The 20,001-nt window shown below is 38.2% G+C and overlaps 2 protein-coding genes across 2 annotated transcripts; both read right to left on the bottom strand.

Moving 5' to 3' along the window:
- Window positions 1–6,427: 6,427 nt before the first annotated feature.
- Window positions 6,428–15,921, bottom strand: LOC145766491 (mitochondrial coenzyme A diphosphatase NUDT8-like). The gene is made up of 4 exons (XM_082578217.1): window positions 15,523–15,921; window positions 9,309–9,441; window positions 8,869–8,949; window positions 6,428–8,615 (listed from the first exon to the last, which is right to left on the bottom strand). Exons 1-4 carry the CDS (start codon window positions 15,801–15,803, stop codon window positions 8,367–8,369), a joined length of 744 nt encoding a protein of 247 aa, XP_082434343.1. The 5' UTR covers window positions 15,804–15,921; the 3' UTR covers window positions 6,428–8,366.
- Window positions 11,352–15,386, bottom strand: LOC145765933 (uncharacterized). Its single transcript, XM_082577595.1, has 4 exons — window positions 15,371–15,386; window positions 12,259–12,406; window positions 11,883–12,007; window positions 11,352–11,611 (listed from the first exon to the last, which is right to left on the bottom strand). The coding sequence occupies exons 1-4, from the start codon at window positions 15,384–15,386 to the stop codon at window positions 11,367–11,369; spliced, it is 534 nt and encodes a 177-aa protein (XP_082433721.1). The 3' UTR covers window positions 11,352–11,366.
- Window positions 15,922–20,001: the final 4,080 nt, after the last annotated feature.

The following is a 20,001-nucleotide window of genomic DNA, read 5'->3' as shown; positions in this document are numbered from 1 at the left end:
TAAAATTGGAGAGAAAGAGAACTTTTCCACTGTTTAATATACCGTAAATGGACATGTTGCCCACGTGGCCAACTTACCTTTCATGGTGGGCCAAATTACCCGCACAGGAAGGCAAGATGGTCCATTTTATTTTTTTCGGAAAACTTGAAAAATTATATACCTAAGAATGTCTGTTTGATGCAAGAATATGTCCACTTCTAGAGTGATGAATTCTCTACTCTTCAATAGCATTCGCTTTAACATATGTTTTGTTATTAGCTCACAAATTCAATTTTTCATTTTGCTGGGCCAACTTACCCGAGTCTCCCCTATGCTGTAGAGTGTAGAGCAAAAACTTGACGTGATAGAAGAAAACTGGCGGCATTTTTGAAATCAGCACACCGGAATTAGCCTAAATCAAGTGCAAAATCAAAGTCAACAAACTTTTTTTTTTAAATTGTTCTTCAGTGTTATTTTTAAAGTGTGTATGAAGGTTCTCCAAACCTTCACATTCAAGTGTTTAATCAACTTGTCTTCAACAGTAGATTAACACAGGTCAGAAAATACAACTTTGGTCTACTTTTTAGTCTTGCCTTCTGACGATAAACGTGTGGTAGGCTAAGTTTCTAAACTTGACGGAGAGTTTCTTAATCGTCAGGTTACATAATTGTTTTCAAGCGTCCGCCTCATTAGCTCAGTGGTAACGCGCTCGACTCAAGATCACGTGGCGCTGGTTCAGCTCTGACAGTGTGCGCTTGCACAACGCATTTCAGGACTGCTCTCCATTCAGCGGCACCTAGTGGATGGAATAATTCTCCGGCAACAATAATTAAAATAATCACTTTTTTAACTTGGGCCACTTTAGAATCAGCTGTCTCATGGAAAACTTTACTCGGTCAATCATGGTAACCGGCCCTGCGTCAAAAGCCTCTACTTTGCAAGTCTGCAAAACTACCAAGAATAACCTACTGTATCAAGGTTTTGTCAGTCCGAGGACAACGATAGTTTTATGTTTCTGTCAATGATAGTTTTGGTTATATCTATGTTAATTTTGATTCATGATCATAAGCATGAGTTTTTGCCTTAATTTAGTTGATGAGTTATTTCTTTTCAAAAAACGTCTCTTAACAAAGTGACTCTTCACATAGTTATCAATAAACTGACACTTCTTATCGTCTTTCTCAGTTGATAATGATATATATCCAGTCTGTTTGAGACAGAAGTTAAAAATCAAAACAGTCCAGAGGTTTTGCAGCCTCGTCTCGACGCCCTGCATGGAGCGTCGTTTAAAATTTCCAATTCTTACCTACAGTCAATTTTTATAATGAAATGTTCAGCAAAGGCTACAGATATAATTATCCCCCCAACCCAACTCATTTATTACGAAACTGTAGCAATCGAGCAACCGATTACGGTTTAACAATCACATATAGCCTTATTTCAATTCACTTTGCCGCGGTATAAATGAAGGCTGGAGACACAAACATATTTCATAAAAATTAGGTTACTGAACTTTCTATGGCTGGGCGTTTCGTAAGCCCAGCAAATTTTTCCAAAGGGTGTTGCAAAGAAAAAACTTGAAGAACTGCAGGCGCAGCCAAACACGAAACAACTTATTTCTCACATAATCAGGCAAGGCTGGCAATGTTGTCCATACTTCAATAGTAGATGGAGGCAGACCAATTTCTTCTTCTGTTTCACGAAGAGCAGTATGAATTAAACTTTCATCTTCGTCATCTAGGTTCCCACCTGGAAAGCTGAAAACAAACTAAGATAGGCCAAGAATGCACGATTTCACTTGGGTGGAAAGAAACTTTTACAATACTAGCAAACAACTAGCTGGATTAGCTAGAGAAAACATGCCTTCTTGATAACCAATGCAACAATTCACTAAGGCTTATTGTTTCTTTTAAAAATGTATTTTACGTATGAAAATTACATAAGTGGATGTAGATTTAGCCTAATCAAAATCCACTTTTACATACCATACTTCGCTTCCGCATTTTCTTAGTCCACGGGCCCGCTGAGTAAATAGGATGGAAGGCGTTCCATTCACTTCACAAAGTGGAACAAAGACTGCTGCCTTTTTTGGAAGGTGACTGCATTGCTTGCGAGCAAGTTGTTTCGAAAGCTGTGAAATTTTCTGTAGGCATCTTTTTTTAATTGTATCTGAAAGCACAACTTTATAATCTTCGATGGCGCTGATATTGCCAGCACTGCAAGTAAATCTGAAAAAGCATTTCTTCACCATAGGCAATCTTGAAAAACAATGCATGAAGATATGTCAGAAATAAAAAAACAACTGAACTGTTGTCTAACTAAACCGTCTTCTTTACTTTATGGGACTAGCGATGATGATATCACAAATAAATGATGCGGTTTTTATTGGCCAGGGCTTGTAGATTTTACTTCTTGTGCGATTTTCTTTTTTGTAAGAGAGGAAATGCAAGAAAAACGTTGCAAAAGACGTTGTCGACTGTCTGGACGTAGGTGTCACAATCAATATGCGTAGCTCGGGCGGCAGGCTGAATTAATGTTCTTGAGTAGGTTAACTATTTCATTGTGTAATTCTGTTGTGGTGTTTCGACGATTACTGATCGATAGTAAACTTTACTTACGCAATCTTTTATTGTGAAACCTGCTTCTAGAAAATTTTGTGTAGGTGGGATTTTCGAAAACTTCATTGACCAGAAGAATGAGTTCTTGTGATGTAATATTACCTTAGTCTCTGGAAGCTTCTGGTCACTAACCTGTTACAAATAGCCGCGTGATTTGATTACAGTTGTGTATTATGGGGATTAGAAGTTGTAATGAAAAGTATATTGCAACGATTGTAGAGTTCAAGCCGATATTGAATAGAATGTAAGAGTGAAAATTATTGCCAATTGTAAAATAGCTGATGCAATATTTGCATATATTTGAAATCGACCAGGACGTTTGCTGTTCAGAAATCGATTTCTTTATGTGCTGGAAGTGATGAACCATTCGTCAGTTTAAGGATTCTATCATCTCGCAAATAAAACTATTCGACCATTTAACCCTTTCGCTGCTATAGGTATGTCTAGTCCCTGTGCTAAGCCCTTTTTTAGGAAAAAATATGCATTTTCAAATGAATGTACAAAAAGTACTACAAGAGCTTTTTTGAAAAAAATTTTTGTGTATTAGATTTTAAAAAAGGTTGGACTAATAAAAACAGGCAAAATTTTAGAGTTTTGCGCAGTTAGATTGTCACGTGACGTCATGGCAGCCATTTTGGATTTTTTCATTTTTGTAAAATTTGTGAAGAAAACGTTTTTTTTGTAATGAAATGTAGTTAGAAAGTCTTTTTGCTTACTAAATATGGATAAAGATACACAAAACGAACAAAATCAATTACTGAATAACATTTAAAAAATGAAACTGGTAAAAAAAGTAATAAATTAAAAAAAAAAAAATTTAGAAAAAAATATGCATTTTGCATTTCATAATGAATGTGAAAAAAATAAGCTCCTCTTAGAACTTTTTGAAAATTTCTTTTATGTTTTAGATTTAAAAAAAGGTTAAACTAATAAAAAAAAAGGAAAATTTTACGCAGATAGATTGTCACGTGACTTCGTGGCAGCCATTTTAGATGCTTCAATTTTTAGAAAATCTGTAAAAAAAAGTTTTTTTCTAGTAAAATGTTGTTGGAATGTCTTGTTGTTTACTGAAAATGGATAAAAATGCACAAAACGGACAAAAAGAACCATAGCATACCATGTAAAAAATGAAAGATACATTGAAAAATAGTTATAGTTTGTAGGCTACATAGTGATTGTAGTCTTCTATCACATAGGCTAATGCTTTTCAATAAATGTTTTTGCTTTCTTTCACAGTACAAACTTCAGGCTGTTGAGTTTGGTGAGAGCATAATTTGGACATTTACTCGTAGGCTTTAGGCTACGTCTAATGAATCTCTGTTTTTTCATCAGGTGCAGCCAGGCCCGGATTTAGGGAGGGGACAGAGGGTGCAGGTGCCCCGGGCGGCCCGGGCCCCCCTTTTGAAGGGACCCCCGACGTAGAAAAAATGTACTTTTGTGTTATTATTTTTTTTTCGGCCTTTGAAGTTTCTGCAAAATGCTGTGCAGTGCTGGATTACTGCTACTGTAGGCTACACGTAGAGGTGGTTTTTCGCGCCGAAGGAGCTAAAATAATTTTTGCACGGGGGCCCCCCGATCTAAAAGTGCCCCCGGCCCCCCCCCATCAGCTAAATCCGGCCCTGGGTGCAGCTACAGAATAATCCAATTTTATGTGGTAAACCCTAAAACAATCTTTATCTGCCTGCAGGCCTGGCTGGCTTGGACAGTCAGGGCAAACTTGAGCGGACCATAAATGCAGCTACTTGGGCTGCCCATAACTGGAGTTCTGAATGGAAGTCAACCGCCACCAGACACTATTCGTTCAGCCCCGACGCCGACACACGCCCCATCGGCCTAAGGCTACCAAGACAGGCATGGGTGCGCCTCAACCGTCTTCGTACAGGCGTCGGGCTTTTCCGCTCAACCATGCACCAACGGGAATGGCCTCTTCCTCCTCCTGTGACTGTGGTGCCGAGGAACAGACCGCAGACCACATCATCAATGACTGTTCCATCTTCAAGCCATCTAATGGAGTGGAAGGTCTGCATGTCATGGATGATGAAACTAAATACTGGCTGCTCTCTAGTAGTCTTCCAGTGTAGTCCGGGAACATCGTAAATCTGGGGTAGTAAAAGGATAGACCCTCGGCCCCAGAGGCTCACACGACGACGACGACCACCCTCTTCATCATAATTGGGAGACACATCCATGGATCCATCGTCAAGATGTAAATCATAAAAATCATTCAAATCACATTCCCAATCACTCCCCGGGCTGTCATAGTCAACATGCGGAAACGAAACTTCTCTATCAGCCATATCAAAATTGTCCTGGCTGTCTATGTCAACAAAAATCTGACCTACCGCTTCCTCCGTATTGAATCGACTACCTCGCACATTGCTCCCCGACATTTTAAAGTTTGACGTTTTTAAACAGCTACAAATAACTTCTAGTGCATAGAAACAAGCCAAGCTGGCGCGTGCAAGTCAATAACTAGCTTTAGCAAGGTTTTAACTGACTACCCGGTATTACCGGGCACACGCATTTCACCGACGTGTTGCTGTACCCGGTAACACCGGGTACACGCACTGAAAGGGTTAACGTTTGATATTCCAATAAAATCATCAATCTTTCTAAAGTCTTTTAAGAGATAGAAAGAATTGTGACATCGTTGCTATATCTTGATTGGAAAGCTTTCGATTGAGTGTGTGCCTGTTTTACAACCTGGAACTGCATTTAATTGGTTTTGAATCTTTATCTTCGGACTGACAAAGCCTTGATAGGTTATTCCTGGTAGTTTCGCATGCTTGTAGAGGCTCTTGACGCAGGGCCGGTTACCGAGATTGGCAGTGAAGTTTTCCGATTGTTGAAGTGTTGTTGGTGGGAAATTACTCCATTCACTGGGTGCCGCTGAATGGAGAGCAGTCCTGAAATGCGTTGCTCAAGCACACACCCCGACAGTCAAACCAGCGCCACGTGATCTTGAGCCGGGCGCGTATCCACTGACAGTGTTGTCCGTTGACGCTGAGGCTAGCGCCGTCAGTTTATTTTTTAGTTGACGGAAGTGATAGCGCCGTCAGCTATTTTGCCGATTTTAAGCGTCATTTTTTTGTTCTCATGGAAAAACTCGTTTCACAATGCATTCTGGCCAGCACGACTCATCCAAATTACCAGCTTTCGCGTTGATTGGAATGGCTACCTGGAATACAAGCGGAAGAAGTTCGCCCAATGGTGATCACTCATATCGTGAGCAGTATCGAGAACGAGGGATCAGAGAGAGAAAGAGGAAAATCAATGAATGTCATCGCGGAGGTTGAAGATACTTTTGTTTCAAGAGCTCTATGCCCCTGAAAAGAGCGATGTTGGTGCAGTGGACCTCGTTAAAAGTTTTCTATATGCTAAGCCATCACAGCACGCTTGGAACTGTGATACCTTTCCGAGTAAACATTTTCAAGGCTTGTTTTTGAAATAGCCTACAACACACCAATACCATCCAGCGCTGCTGTGGAACGCATGTTTTCACTTGGAAAGGACATTATGCGTCCCAAACGCAGCAGATTGTCAGACAAACGTTTTGAAATGCTTGTGTTTCCACAAGGAAATAACTGATAGGCTAAGCAGCTAATTACAATACAGTCTCAAAAAATAAAACCTGCTTTTTATTTATAGCTAATGTTAGCCTAAACTTGGTTGAAATACTTCCGTTTTGTGAGACCCAGGCTAAAATAGCGCTGACGCCGTCAATTTCTTAAAGAGCTGACGCTGTCAATTTATTTCATTGACGCGTAAACACTGTCCACTGAGTCTTTAGTAAACCCATGAACCCACTTTTACAACTCATTACTTGCCGCTGCATGTTAGTTGTATTAACTACTAAAGCATTATATGGTTCTCACGGAAATACATTTTGAAAAATGTAGTTTTTATGGCTCTCTTATCAACAAAGGTTGCCGACCCTCGTATTAGACTATACACCACCTCAGAGCTTGTGAGTAATGTTGCGTTTTTAAAAGTATATTCGCAAAGACAAAATTTGGGCAAATTTTGTTCGCCCCCCAAAATGTTTTACTCTCTACGACTATGCGTAGTAGCTGTAGCTTAAACAGTAAACAAAACAAAAACAACAAAACAAGCAAACCAGGCAGTGTAGGCCTAATTAATCAGTGATAAAGATAGTAATCAGCTTATCCATGAACCAATAAACAAATTCCACAAAAGTACTTTATTTGGATAACTTTACATGACGGAACCCATTATTTTTAGGTTAAAAATTGAGGTTTTATGGAAACTTTGGGATTACTTGTTCAAATCTGCATCGAAGAAAAACGTTAAAATGTGCTGAAGTGAAAAGTCAAGAAATTTGCAAAAATGTATTTTATGAAACAGCAACCTCAGAATATTACGGTATTTACTATTACAGTATATTACTCAGTAGGGATGGGCAATTCAGAATAATTTACTATTCCAGAATTATTCCAGAATACTAAATCGAATTCAGAATACCGAATCCTATTAGCTTCCAGGCTCCAGCAACGCAAAAAGCAAAAAAATTTTCATGCAATGTTTATTTGCAACTTTAGTCACAAAAGCAACACGATCAGTCAATCAAAGTAAATGTTTGTTGCAGTGCAGCACATTAAGGCATTCTATATGAATGCCTGTCAAACGGGAGAAGTGTTGCCAGATACTGAAAGTTCCTTGGCATCAAAAAGTAACTAAAATTTCACCAGATATTTAAAACAAGCTAAATAAAGCAATTTTGCCTAAAATAAAAATAGTTTTTAAGACATAAGACACTGTCATCACGCATACGCAAACCTCTTGCAAAATGTTTTTTATAAGAGCACCGAGCAGGGGTTATTTGCTGAAAAGTTTAAAAAAATTGTAAAGACTTTCTTGAAAAAAATTGAGTGGGGAAAATTTCACCAGATTTCACCAAAAAGTTGTCTGGTTCCAAAGTCAAAAAGCTTGGCACCAAAGACCTCTAAATTTCATCAAATTTTTTTAATTTGGTGTTCTATTTCCCCATCTGGCAACGCTGAACGGGAGCGCAGCTTAGTTGCCGCCAAGCCCGCATTGGAAAAGCATCGCTCGGAAGATGCTGATGTGGCAGGTATGCCGAGATATTTCAGAGCCAACTCCTTTAGCTTCTGTTCAATGTTACGCCGCCAGTCAAACTATCGCGGAGTCACATACGCACGTGGATTGAAAAAAAGCATTGCACGATTGTGCATGTGTACAAAGCGTGAAGAAAATTGCGCGCTTAGTTTCTTTGATTGCTCAAGCGAGCGAGTGACGTGGGGATGCATGCGCCGTGCGCGCACAACGCGTGCAAAATGTTTTTGTAAGTGCGGATGGTGTCAGGGGAAAGAAAAAAGTGAGCAAACCACACTTTTTTCAGTTCACTGTCTCAAATTGACAGCTTGCACAACACTTATGCATATCTTTAAAACCGAATCTTATTACCCGGTTTTATTGCCATTTTGGATTCGGATAGTTTAGGATCCAAATCCTTCTGGATTCGGTATTCTGAATTGCCCATCCCTATTACTCAGAATATTTACATTTCGGACACATTAAAAGAAACAATTCAGCAGAAAAATGTCAAGCTGCCTGGGATGGTGCAAGACATACAAACAAAGGGTCGACCAAGTATAAAATATTTTGATAATATCAAGCAAATTAGAGGATTGAAAAGCATGACGGAAATATTTAATAAAAACAATATAACAAAATGAAGGAAGTTCATAATGGATGCCACAACTGAACATGTTCAGTCTGTTCCAGGGATCATCTACTGGCTAGATCAGAAAAATCAACATCCCAAAAACTTATACACTGTTCATGGCCCTGTAGCAGTGCTGACAAGGTAAGATTAACGTAACATGCTGTTAGACCCCATATTTGTGGCTCAGTTAAATATACTGGGCATATGTAGTCCCATTTGCTTTGCTTGTTGTTAAAAACACGAAAATGGGTATAGCCATAACATTTAGGATCTGCCAGGACAGAGATGGGGACAGTGAAAACATTGGCAACCTGAATAAAAAGAGAAAATGTTTTGAGATACAGAATGGCTTTTATATCAGGTCTGAAGGGAATATTGGCAACTAACTGAATGCTTATGTAACATGCAAAAAGCCTAGGCTTATTGCTAAATTACAATCAAGGCCAAGATTAAAAGAACTAGTGTAAAGTACATAGCTCAAGTGAATAAAGAATGGATTCATTTATGTGGCATTGTGGCAAGTTGTTAACTCAAGCTGTGATAATTTCTTTACAACGTACTCACCTCATTTGAATTGACTTTAAGTTGGTCAAGTGTGATCTTTCCTGCACTTCCAAGTACACCAATAACTTCAGTTGTGATATTCTGAAGTGAAAATTTGCAGGGTAAATTAAAAACAAGAAAGTACGGTACCTTGATAAATTTATGTTCATCCAACGTGAAAGATATTCAAAACCTCTTCAAGCAAACAAATGCAAAATCTTATTTATCTGCATATTGCTAAGAGAATGAGAGAAAACTTTTATTTCGTCTGTTGTGAGAATAATGCAGTACAATTATAAATAATACGAATAAAATAGCACCATAACAAACTAGATTCAACAACAGACAGGAAGCAGCAAAAGACTACAACAGTCATCAAGTCAGTTGGTATGTATACTTGAACTTATACTGCCTGGCTGTGGAAGACCACATAGTTGAAGAAGTGAAAATTTATTTCTCACATAATCAGTTGTGGCTGGCAATGTTGTCCATACTTCAATAGTAGATGGAGGCAGACCAATTTCTTCTTCTGTTTCACGAAGAGCAGTATGAGTCAAACTTTCATCTTCGTCATCTAGGCTCCCACCTGGAAAGCTGAAAACAAACTTATATAAATACTTAAGTGAGCAACTGAGCATGCATGCAACAAGAAGTGTTAGAAATGCTTTCTCAATACTTTATCATAAAATGATTACTTTTTAAATCATTATTTGTAGAAAAGAAAAGTAAAAATAACTGAGCACAATGTTTTAGTGACAACATGGAAGAACCGTACCGGTATAGCACAAATTACAAAAGTTGTTTGATGCAAACACAAGTTTACAATAATAATGTTTGGCAACATAGTTTTATTTGACATAGGATACAATGAACTATTATATACAAAGGACATTTTGCAACAACATGATTAATCAGATGCAACATGCATTTATTATTTCTTTGCATCAGACAAAGCGGTCCATATTCAAAACAAAACAACGAAATAATACACAAACTGCAAATGTACAAAGGTCATTGATATGCAATTCATACGCATATGATATGAGGAGCTGGTATACAAGTCCCCGCCTTGGTTAAAAAAGCGATGACGTCACGGAGAAGAAGCGATGACGTCACGGAGAGGTATCGACCAAAAAAAACAGTGAAAAAGTAGGGTGAAATGGGCAAAAAGCAGTCAACCATGACGATAACAAGCATACAAGTGTCCGCCTTTACTAAATGAGTTGTGACTTGCTTGTTTCTGCTTCGATTTTAACAATTGAAGCATCCCTGCAAAGCACAAGATCTCACCTAAGATGCAAAGCAATGTCACACAGGCCCGAAAAACAACACATATATATCTCCTTAGAAAAGACTTAAACTTGACCAAGTTTAACTCTTTATCCGAAGAATATGATACTTTTAAAGATACGCATTTAATCAAGAGCATATCTCTGTCGTTTCTGCTTCGATTTTAACAATTGAACCATTGCTGGAAAGCACAAGCTATCGTCTATCCAAATAAATGTAAGCCAGACTCTAAAAGTTAAAAATATTTCCTAGGTAAAGAGTTGAACTTGACCGAGTTTAACCATTTACCCGAAAAATAATTTTAAAGATACCAGCATTTTATAAACGCTAATTTAAAGAGCATCTCTCTGTCTATTTACAAGCAAAAGTTGAGGTTGATGGCTTTTTCACAAAGCGAGCAACCGGACTTTAAACACAAGCAAACAGCGCCCGATGACTCGTTGCATTTCTGAATCGAAGAAAGTATACAAGTCTCCGCCAGTCTGCGATCATTTTATACCTTTATTAAATTAGTTGTAAGTTGCTTGTTTCTGCTTCGATTTCAACAATTGAACCATTGCTGGAAAGCACAAGCTATCGTCTACCCAAATAAAGGTAAGCCAAACTCTAAAAGTTAAAAATATTTCCTAGGTAAAGAGTTGAACTTGACCGAGTTTAACCATTTACCCGAAAAATAATTTTAAAGATACCAGCATTTTATAAACGCTAATTTAAAGAACATATCTCTGTCTATTTATAAGCAAAAGTCGAGGTTGATAGCTTTTTCACAAAGCGAGCAACCGGACTTCAAACACAAGCAAACAGCGCCCGATGACTCGTTGCATTTCTGAATCGAAGCAAGTATACAAGTCTCCGCCAGTCTGCGATCATTATGTCTTTATAAAATTAGTTGTAGGCCTAAGTTGCTTGTTGCTCTGAAATTGAAATTTACTTACAAGATAGAGGCATTTTTTTTTGAACTCGTACTGTACAAAGTAATTAGTGGCAACTACTAACATTAAGCCACAATTAATATGATATGTGTCCAACAAAAGTCGATTTGAAGTATCAATCTAATTTGGTCAGTGTATAGTCAGTTTATAGGTCAGTTTATATTTAACAGATCTGGTACGGATCTGACCAGATCTTTTGCAGATCTGGAACAGATAAATGGCTGTCTGGGACATGATTACAAAACGCACAGAAGAAATTTACATGTGAAAATTGATGAGCAGAAAAGTTTGTTCGCGCTAAACAAGCGGATAGGCTTCCGCGATCGCACATAGGATTTGTGTGAAATGATGATCACAGGTCCACTGGCGCCGCCACATAAACTCGTCTAAATATCCTGGGATCACCTCCCTTTTAGTTCCATTCATTCGTTTCAATTTTTGCTTACAGTTCAGCCACAGGTTTTCTACGTGGTTCGTGTGAACACCTGTGACTGAAACATACTCCGGACTGTGATTTACGGTTCTATGGATGAACCCAAGATCTGAAATAAAACGAAAGCGTAATCAATCATCTCAAAAGTAAAGTACCAGGAATACAGTTACCCTTAGTGTTTTTTTCGAGGGCTGTGGAGTTGGGCGAAATATGTACGACTCCGACTCCTCAGTTTATAACTGGCCGACTCCAACTCCACAGCCCTGGGTTTTTTACCAATTCATTCTTACATCTGCAACGTGTCAAGCTATGTTCTTTTGTTGAATTGCTTTTTTACACAATTTTGGTCATAAATTGAAATAGCTACATCATGCACTCACTTGATAAATTGTTGTACGCCCTCCGTTCATCAGAATGGATTTCCGTCCCGGGAGCGATGCGATGCAAAATCTTGGCTTCTAATGTGGCGCGATCTCGCCGTGGTATCAAAGATATGAGACATTCCCTATAATAAAGTAATACAAATGAAGCCACTTTAGTCAGATTATTTGCTTTTTCATTTGCGAACGTGTCGGAGACAAAAAGAAGGGTTGCCTAATGCCTACATGTTATGCCACATAGCCTACCATTATCGACTCGCAATCAGCGGAAAAACTGTTGCAAAAATGGAACTGTGTAAGGCATAATTGCAGTGATGTCATGCATAAAATGTAGGTACGGCTCGTAAAATCATGTAGGCTACAACTTATGGTATACTTTGTTGTGGTGTCGATTCTGCCAAAAATCCACTGTTGCGACACTGGTCGACCTTGTCGATTTTCAGGTTTTCTTTTTGCTATTAGCGACTCGTCGATGGCAACAACGTGACCAGGTCTGCCTATTTGCCTTATATTTCGGTGCAAATCTGTAACATTGAGTAGACCTATTAACACAATGATATTGATTACGTTACTCGACTTCGCATGCCTATGGTTCAACAATCAACAAGACAAACTCTCTACCAAAGCTCTAAATATCGATAGCTTACACCAGGGGTCGGCAACCTTTCTTCAGTCGCGGGCCAAAACAAAACTGCGCAGATGTCAACGGGCCGTACAAGTTTTCCATTTGCACTTCCGTTTTCTTTACTTTTCATAATATTGTTAAAATTGGCGTTCTTATCAGAGTATCTCCATATTTAGCTACTATAGGCTTATATAGATTAATATAAAGAAAATTAGTAACAATTGGTAACGAAAAACACCAAGTACTTTATTTATTGACAGCACAACATTAATGTGATATTTGATGTTGTTTCCTGCTAGAAAGTTTCTGAAGGTCAGGTGATAGGTTGGATGAGGCAAGAATCATAACATCTTGCAAGTGGTCATCAGTAAGTTGTGTTCTCAACTTGCCGTTAAATATACGGTTAATTGACTATTACTAACGCAACTCATGTAGCCTGCAACTAGCATGCAGTAAATAGGCTAATATAACCGGACTTCAAGGTGAAACTGCCAAGTACCTTGCTGCTACCTTCTGCAAGCTTAAGCTAAATTTTGCCCCAAACCTAGTTTACTATAACAAAGCGACCCGTGATCGATAGGTCGCGGGTACAAAGGCGCTTTGTGATAATTTCCTATGCTTGGTGGATTCTAACAAGCAGCAAATTCTTCAAAGACAAGAATCACTTGTTGAAAAAAACGGAAAAATGGAACTGGGAGTAAATTATAACTCTAAAAAATAAAGTAATTTAAAAGTCTGGACCGGCTGTCACTAAAAAGGCCAATTCCTGCTTCCTAAGCTACACATATTTCTAAATTATCAACCTTCAAACAAACTAATTCTTAAAACTTCAAATCTATCAAACTATCTGTCAGGCCTGCAACGTCGCTCTCTTTAAAATGCAGTTCGCAGAGAAAGAATATCAAGGAAATTCAAAATGGCGACAATGCCTTAACTAAGCATTGTTGCGGCATAAGTACACAGGCTACGTGATTACAAGTGAGCGTTACGGATAAATATGGAAAAGTAAAAATTGCGAAAGTTTTACATAACATTTAGTAATCTTAATTCGGTTATGTAAAACCAAATGGCAGCATAAAATAATGGGATGTTCGTTTTGGCCCGCCAACTACAATTTGCAAAAATGCTGCGGGCCGGATAATTTTGCTTGGCGGGCCGGATCCGGCCCGCGGGCCGTAGGTTGCCGACCCCTGGCTTACACAGTCACCTATTCTCATGTTCATTTCACATATGCTGCTGCTGTCGTAGTTTGCGTAGAATCGCAACGTCACACCCAAAGTCAAGGGCAGTTAGGTCTAGTATACTGAAAACATCACACAATTTGCAATTAGTTTTATACTTTTTATTAAAAAAAAACTATTTTTCGGGTAAATGGTTAAACTCGGTCAAGTTCAACTCTTTACCTAAGAAATATTTTTAACTTTTAGAGTTTGGCTTACCTTTATTTGGGTAGACGATAGCTTGTGCTTTCCAGCCGTTCAATTGTTAAAATCGAAGCAGAAACAAGCAACTTACAACTAATTTAATAAAGGCATAAAATGATCGCAGACTGGCGGAGACTTGTATACTTTCTTCGATTCAGAAATGCAACGAGTCATCGGGCGCTGTTTGCTTGTGTTTGAAGTCCGGTTGCTCACTTTGTGAAAAAGCTAGGCAGTGGCTATTTGACCAGCTCCGGTCTTTGAATCTGAAACACTATTTGACCGGTCATGACGTCACTACATAAGCACTTATTTCTTTCAAAGCAAAAAACGATAAGCGCGTTAAGTTTTAAATTCAACACGTTTTCTTTAACTGAGTCCGTGGCGCATACGTAACGTCTCGGGCTGCTATTCTAGAGGGAATGAGTTCGATACTATCCGAAAGCGATCTTTTTTTTTTTTTTTAACTACAAAAGGATACCTACAAACTGATATGAATGAATCAACAAGTGAATAAAAAAGTTTCAAAACGAATTAAAAAAGTTTTTTCTAGTCTTTATTTTTAACAAATTCCTTTCATTTCTTAGCACAAATTCTCTGAAAAAATCACACCTTCTAATAGGCTGTAAGATTACGTTTCGCTGAAGTCCGAAGTTAAAAATTAAATCTAGTCTCATTGTCGCACAACAATCAGTCAAGTTTCAAATCATCATCTCAACCAACCCTTCAAGACAACTTTCCACTTTCAAAAATTTAGTTAAAAAAAAAAAAAAAAGAACACTTCCGGATAGTATCGAACTCATTCCCTCTAGAATGGCAGCCCGAGACGTTACGTATGCGCCACAGATTCAGTTGAAGAAAACGTGTTGAATTTAAAACTTAAGGCGCTTTTAGTCTTTTGCTTTGAAAGAGAAAAAGAAAAAAGTGCTTATGTAGTGACGTCATGACCGGTCAAATAGTGTTTCAGATTCAAAGACCGGAGCCGGTCAAATAGCCACTGCCAAAAAGCTATCAACCTCAACTTTTGCTTGTAAATAGACAGAGATATGTTCTTTAAATTAGCGTTTATTAAATGCTGGTATCTTTAAAACTATTTTTCGGGTAAATGGTTAAACTGGCTTACATTTATTTGGGTAGACGATAGCTTGTGCTTTCCAGCAATGGTTCAATTGTTAAAATCGAAGCAGAAACGACAGAGATATGCTCTTGATTAAATGCGGTGTGTGGTGTTTTATGTGGTGTTTTTCGGGCCTGTGTTACATTGCTTTGCATAGGTGAGATCTTGTGCTTTGCAGGGATGCTTCAATTGTTAAAATCGAAGCAGAAACAAGCAAGTCACAATTCATTTAGTAAAGGCGGACACTTGTATGCTTGTTATCGTCATGGTTGACTGCTTTTTGCCCATTTCACTCTACCTTTTCACTAATTTTTTTGGTCGATACCTCTCCGTGACGTCATCGCTTTTTTAACCAAGACGGGGACGTGTATAGGCTACCAGCTCCTGATATGATACTGTTTTTTAGCAATAAATGCCGTTCCATGTACAAAATTGTATGAAAGCATGTAGATTTAATCAAAATTAATTTTTACATACCATACTTCGCTTCTGCTTTTTCTAAGTCCATGAGCTCGTTGAGTAAACAAGATAGAAGGCGTTCCATCAACTTCACAAAGTGGAACAAAGACTGCTGCCTTTTTAGAAAGGTGACTGTATTGACTGCGAGCAAGTGGTCTAGAAAGCTTTGAAATGTTCTGTATGCATCTTTTCTTGCTTACATCAGAAAGCACATCTTTGTAATCTTCGATGGCACTAAAACTACCTGTAAATCTTAGAAAGCAATTTGTCACTACAGGCAACCTTGAAAGACAAGGCATGAATAAATGTTCTCCAACTAAAAAGTCTTCATCACTTTGTGGAACTGATTTTGAACTCTAGGCTACTTTTTTCTCTTTGAAATGATAGTTATGAGAAAAGAAATTGCAAAAGTGCGACCGCTGAATTTCTGGCAGCAAAACCTCCAGTTGTGGTTTCACTCTAAAAAATTGCAATGTTGCCAGATGCTTTGCTGATTTCCAACACAAGTGTCAAAATCTGATTCAATATTTGATTCATGGAAACAATAGCATAAAAGTGGTCTAAAATCATACAAAATATACACAAAGACTATATTTTTTTAGCTACTACTTAGAGTCTCTTAGACTAGTATCTACCTCTATTGACAATTCTTAGTGTTATCATGTGTGACAGATCGACATCCAGTCAAATTAGAAACTTGCACGTTGACATGGCCTGTGTATAAACGTCTCCATGACTTAATGTTTAAATGGCATTTGTTTTTTTTTGATCTACAAAGGCTGTGTACAAAGGTTTACTAATTCGTCAAAACTTTTTTTGCATCTTAAGATGCAAAATCAACGTTGACAAACGAACTTTATGCACTTGTGTCCCGGTGTTTCAACTTTGGCACATGGATTGTCATGTTTTTTTACTATGGTCTTTCAGAATTTCTCTGCGCTTGCTACATCAGCATACCGGTAATAGTTCAACAAAGTGAACATTGATCTGCTTATCAAAGAACAACTTGTAGACAAGAAAATAAAATAAAATGTTACAAACAAAAAATAAATAAATAAAAACAACAGCCAATAATTTTATAGCTTTACCGTAGCTGATATTTTCAAGAATTGTATAAATAAACATTTGATATGAAGATCGGCCATGGTGCGTTATCAAGAGTGCTGATGGTCGTGAGGGCCTGAGGGGAACACATCTTGATGCGTTTAGTTCATAGCTAAGAAGAGCAAGGCAAGCAAAGAAAACCCCACAAAGAAATCCTACCAGGGGCAAAGCCATTTCAAGCGCAACGCACCAGGCCTTGCATACAAAGAACAATGGCACTGAAAGGCATCATGCTATGTCACAATGATGTAGCCTAGGGCTTAGGCTATCCTACAGTGATACAGAATTTTGTGTCGTGAATATTATTTTGAGGCAGAAATGAATTAATAGGCTAAAAGCGAATAGCTGAAATTGTTATATCGTATTGCAAAATGTACAGTAGCTTACACGACCTTAAAAGGGCACCATTGCTCCCCCTGCCTCACCATCCACAGAAAAATTGAGAGCAGGGGGGCATCCACCCCACTGCTCCCCCGCTTCCGGCGCCCCTGTATCTGATTGTAAATTTTGTATTCTATTTGATTAAAATGCACTGTAGGCTAAATCAGAGGTTCTCAACCTTTTGAGATTCAAGGACCACTTTAAAAAATTGTGTCTCAGTCACGGACCACTACTTTCCTCCCCTTCCTCCTACCCTTGTAACAAACAAATGTCACTTATTGCTTGCTAAGTCATAAACAGTAATTGGTTTTAGAAAGATTACTGCATTTAATGCGAACCTTGAGCTTGCACATTTGAGCATAGCATATCCAAACGAGGTGTAATACTTGAAAGGCTCAATCGGAGTTCATCTTCGACTTCAAGTCGGGGACAATACTTTGTTTTTATTGTAACCAATGTAGAAAATCCACATTCACATAGTCATAGATAAGATGTTGCAAAAGGTAAAATTATTTTCAAAGCTTTCTGAGAGTTGTGATTACTCATGTGAAGCTAACATCTAAAATTTTATCAAGCTCACTCTCAGATGGAAAGCCTACAACATATTCAAAGTAGTAGTGTCACTGGTCAGTTCACGGACTGGAAACCCATGAAAAACTATGAACGTTCAAATCACCAAAGTAGAAGTAAAATTGATCTTGCAGTGACTGAGTAGGCTATGGTCAGAAATAAAATTCATCAACAGTTGTTTATCGAGAGAGAGAGAAACCTTTTATTTTGTCTGTTGTGACAATAGTAGGCCTACGGTACAATACACAATATGAATAAAATAGTAGGCTACCATAGCTATCTAAATACCACAACAGACAGATTTATCGATTTCAGCATTTTCTGGCTTCTCAGTGAATTTGTGCAATTGATCAAACATGTCAAAGTTACCTTACCCTGCAATAATCTTGTCTTCCAAAGATCAAGTTTTTTTTTGTAAAAGCAGACACTTTATCACTGAGGGTAATTAAATTTGTCTGCTTTCCTTGCAGCGATGAAATAAGTTTAATCAGTTGTTCAAAAATGTCAGCCAAAACAGCAACCCAAAAGCTATCATTGAAATGAGCAACAAGCTTGGATTTTTTCTCCAAGAAACTCTCTCACAGCATCACGTAGGCTAACTCAAACAGTCTGTGAAACACTTTTCCCCTTATGCAAAGGGTTAAAAAACGACGATTTCAGACTTTACTCGCGGACCATACCAGGCAAATGTCCGCAGACCACAGGTTGAGAACCGCTGGGCTAGATGAATGATTTGCTGTATGACTGTCAAGACTTTATTCATTCGGAATATTGCTTCAAGCCCTGCTGATTTCGATGAGTGGACTGAATTGTCTTCTGCGCTTGTATGACGGAGGAACGGACACATTTAGGTTTAGTGGCCGTGCTTCAATTTACTTTCATCGACGTATCATTTAAATTTTCATCGCATGCACGTTTTAAACTTCTGTGGTTTTGCCGCCGTTTTCTTTTGTTCCCGTAAACTATTGGTAACTTTATCATTGCTGTTGTTTTCCGACAAAGAAAAATAAATTGAATGAAGTAGGATGACCTGCGTTCGGTAGGCCTACTAAATTGACAAACTGCCTTGTGAACTTTCTGCCACAATAAACTATGCAAGAACTCAAGACCTTTAATCAACTCGAGTTCATGCATAGTAGGCCTATTTTTAAAATTGTATTCCAATGCAACGCATTACTTCACTTTCATCCACTGTTTGGTGCCAGCTAAAAAGACATTTTCCAAACGTAGGCTACCGTAGCTTACAATTAGGCTACACCTAAAATTCTAAATGGACCACTCTGGTCATTATCCAACATATCTTCTCCATTTCACTAGCGTTTAATGTTAGAAAATGTAGGCTATTTTATCAACTACATAGCCTTCTGAAAAATATTTTTTAAGAAAGCGAGAATAGCTTAACAGGCGATATTATTTCTTTTAACTCTAGCAAAGTGGCATAGGTTTTTACTGGTTTCATTGATTTCATTATCATAATCCATCGTCGGTTTGTTCCCCACTAGTGGGGGTGGCCGATTGTTTCCGCGCAGCAATTGTTTTAATCCCTTTTCTCCATTTCACCCTGTCCCTTGCATCTTCCTCCTTCAGTCCGACTTTTTTAAATTCATCCTTCACTTGTTGTTTACACGTTCTTCTTGGACGACCGCGTTTCCTCTTCCCATCCACCTTTAGATCTAGTGCCTTCCTAAGAAAACTTCCTTCCTCCCTCCTTATCACATGTCCATACCATCTTACTCCATTTTCCCTTGCCAGTTGGTCTATGGTCTCTCTCATCTCTAGCATATCCAACAATTCTTCAGTCCTTTTTTCCCTTCTCGTTTTCACCCCACACATTGCTCTCACCATTCAATCAATCAGTCATTTTATTTTTCGTTATTAACGCGTCCGGGACGAAAAAGATACTAACTACAAAAATCGATATAAACCAACCAGCACGTTAACGAACGGGAAAAGATGGTAAAACCTTGAAAGGTTTAAAACGTGCCTGAATGAAAAATTATTTAGTAGGCTATATATCAGTAGTTAGCACGGCCACAAAACCCAAAAAAAACAAATAGCAAAAAATAAAACAAAAACAGAGAAGCACACATGTAGTATTGAATGACAGCCTAATGAAAAGTGTTGTGGATTGAATTTGCCAGTTCCAATATTGATGTGGATGAGCAGTCATAATAATAATAATAGGATTGTCACAATCAAGGTGCAAATGCCTCGCGATGGCTTGCTTTGTATCTTCAACGAATGTGCTATTTTGATTGTAGAATTCTGGTGCGGTGTGTTATTATCGGTTATGACCTGAAGTAACCTCTGATTGAGAAATCTGTATTATGTAACGTGTTTTCTACAACCTTCGGCCCTACGTGACCTTCTAGAGACTTCTGTTGTTTTTCATGATTTCTGAGCGTCGTTTGTCATGACGTCATAAGGTTGTTTATCTGTAAA

This window comes from Aplidium turbinatum, chromosome 3 (genome assembly GCF_918807975.1).
Source record: "Aplidium turbinatum chromosome 3, kaAplTurb1.1, whole genome shotgun sequence".
NCBI classification, from domain to species: Eukaryota; Metazoa; Chordata; class Ascidiacea; order Aplousobranchia; family Polyclinidae; genus Aplidium; species Aplidium turbinatum.
Note: the sequence above shows the minus strand (reverse complement) of the source record. Positions and strands in the feature narration are given on the sequence as shown.

Bases quoted from the DNA above. Each gene is read 5' to 3' on its own strand.
- LOC145765933 (XM_082577595.1), bottom strand. The intron at 12,008-12,258 runs GTATACCATAAG...ACTTTATTATAG, and splicing joins AGAATCGACACCACAACAAA to GGAATGTCTCATATCTTTGA. The intron at 11,612-11,882 runs GTGAGTGCATGA...GTTTTATTTCAG, and splicing joins GGCGTACAACAATTTATCAA to ATCTTGGGTTCATCCATAGA.
- LOC145766491 (XM_082578217.1), bottom strand. From the start codon at position 15,803: ATGCCTTGTCTTTCAAGGTTGCCTGTAGTGACAAATTGCTTTCTAAGA. The intron at 9,442-15,522 runs GTATGTAAAAAT...GTTTGTTTTCAG, and splicing joins AAAAGCAGAAGCGAAGTATG to CTTTCCAGGTGGGAGCCTAG. The intron at 8,950-9,308 runs GTGAGAAATAAA...TTTTCACTTCAG, and splicing joins TGCCAGCCACAACTGATTAT to AATATCACAACTGAAGTTAT.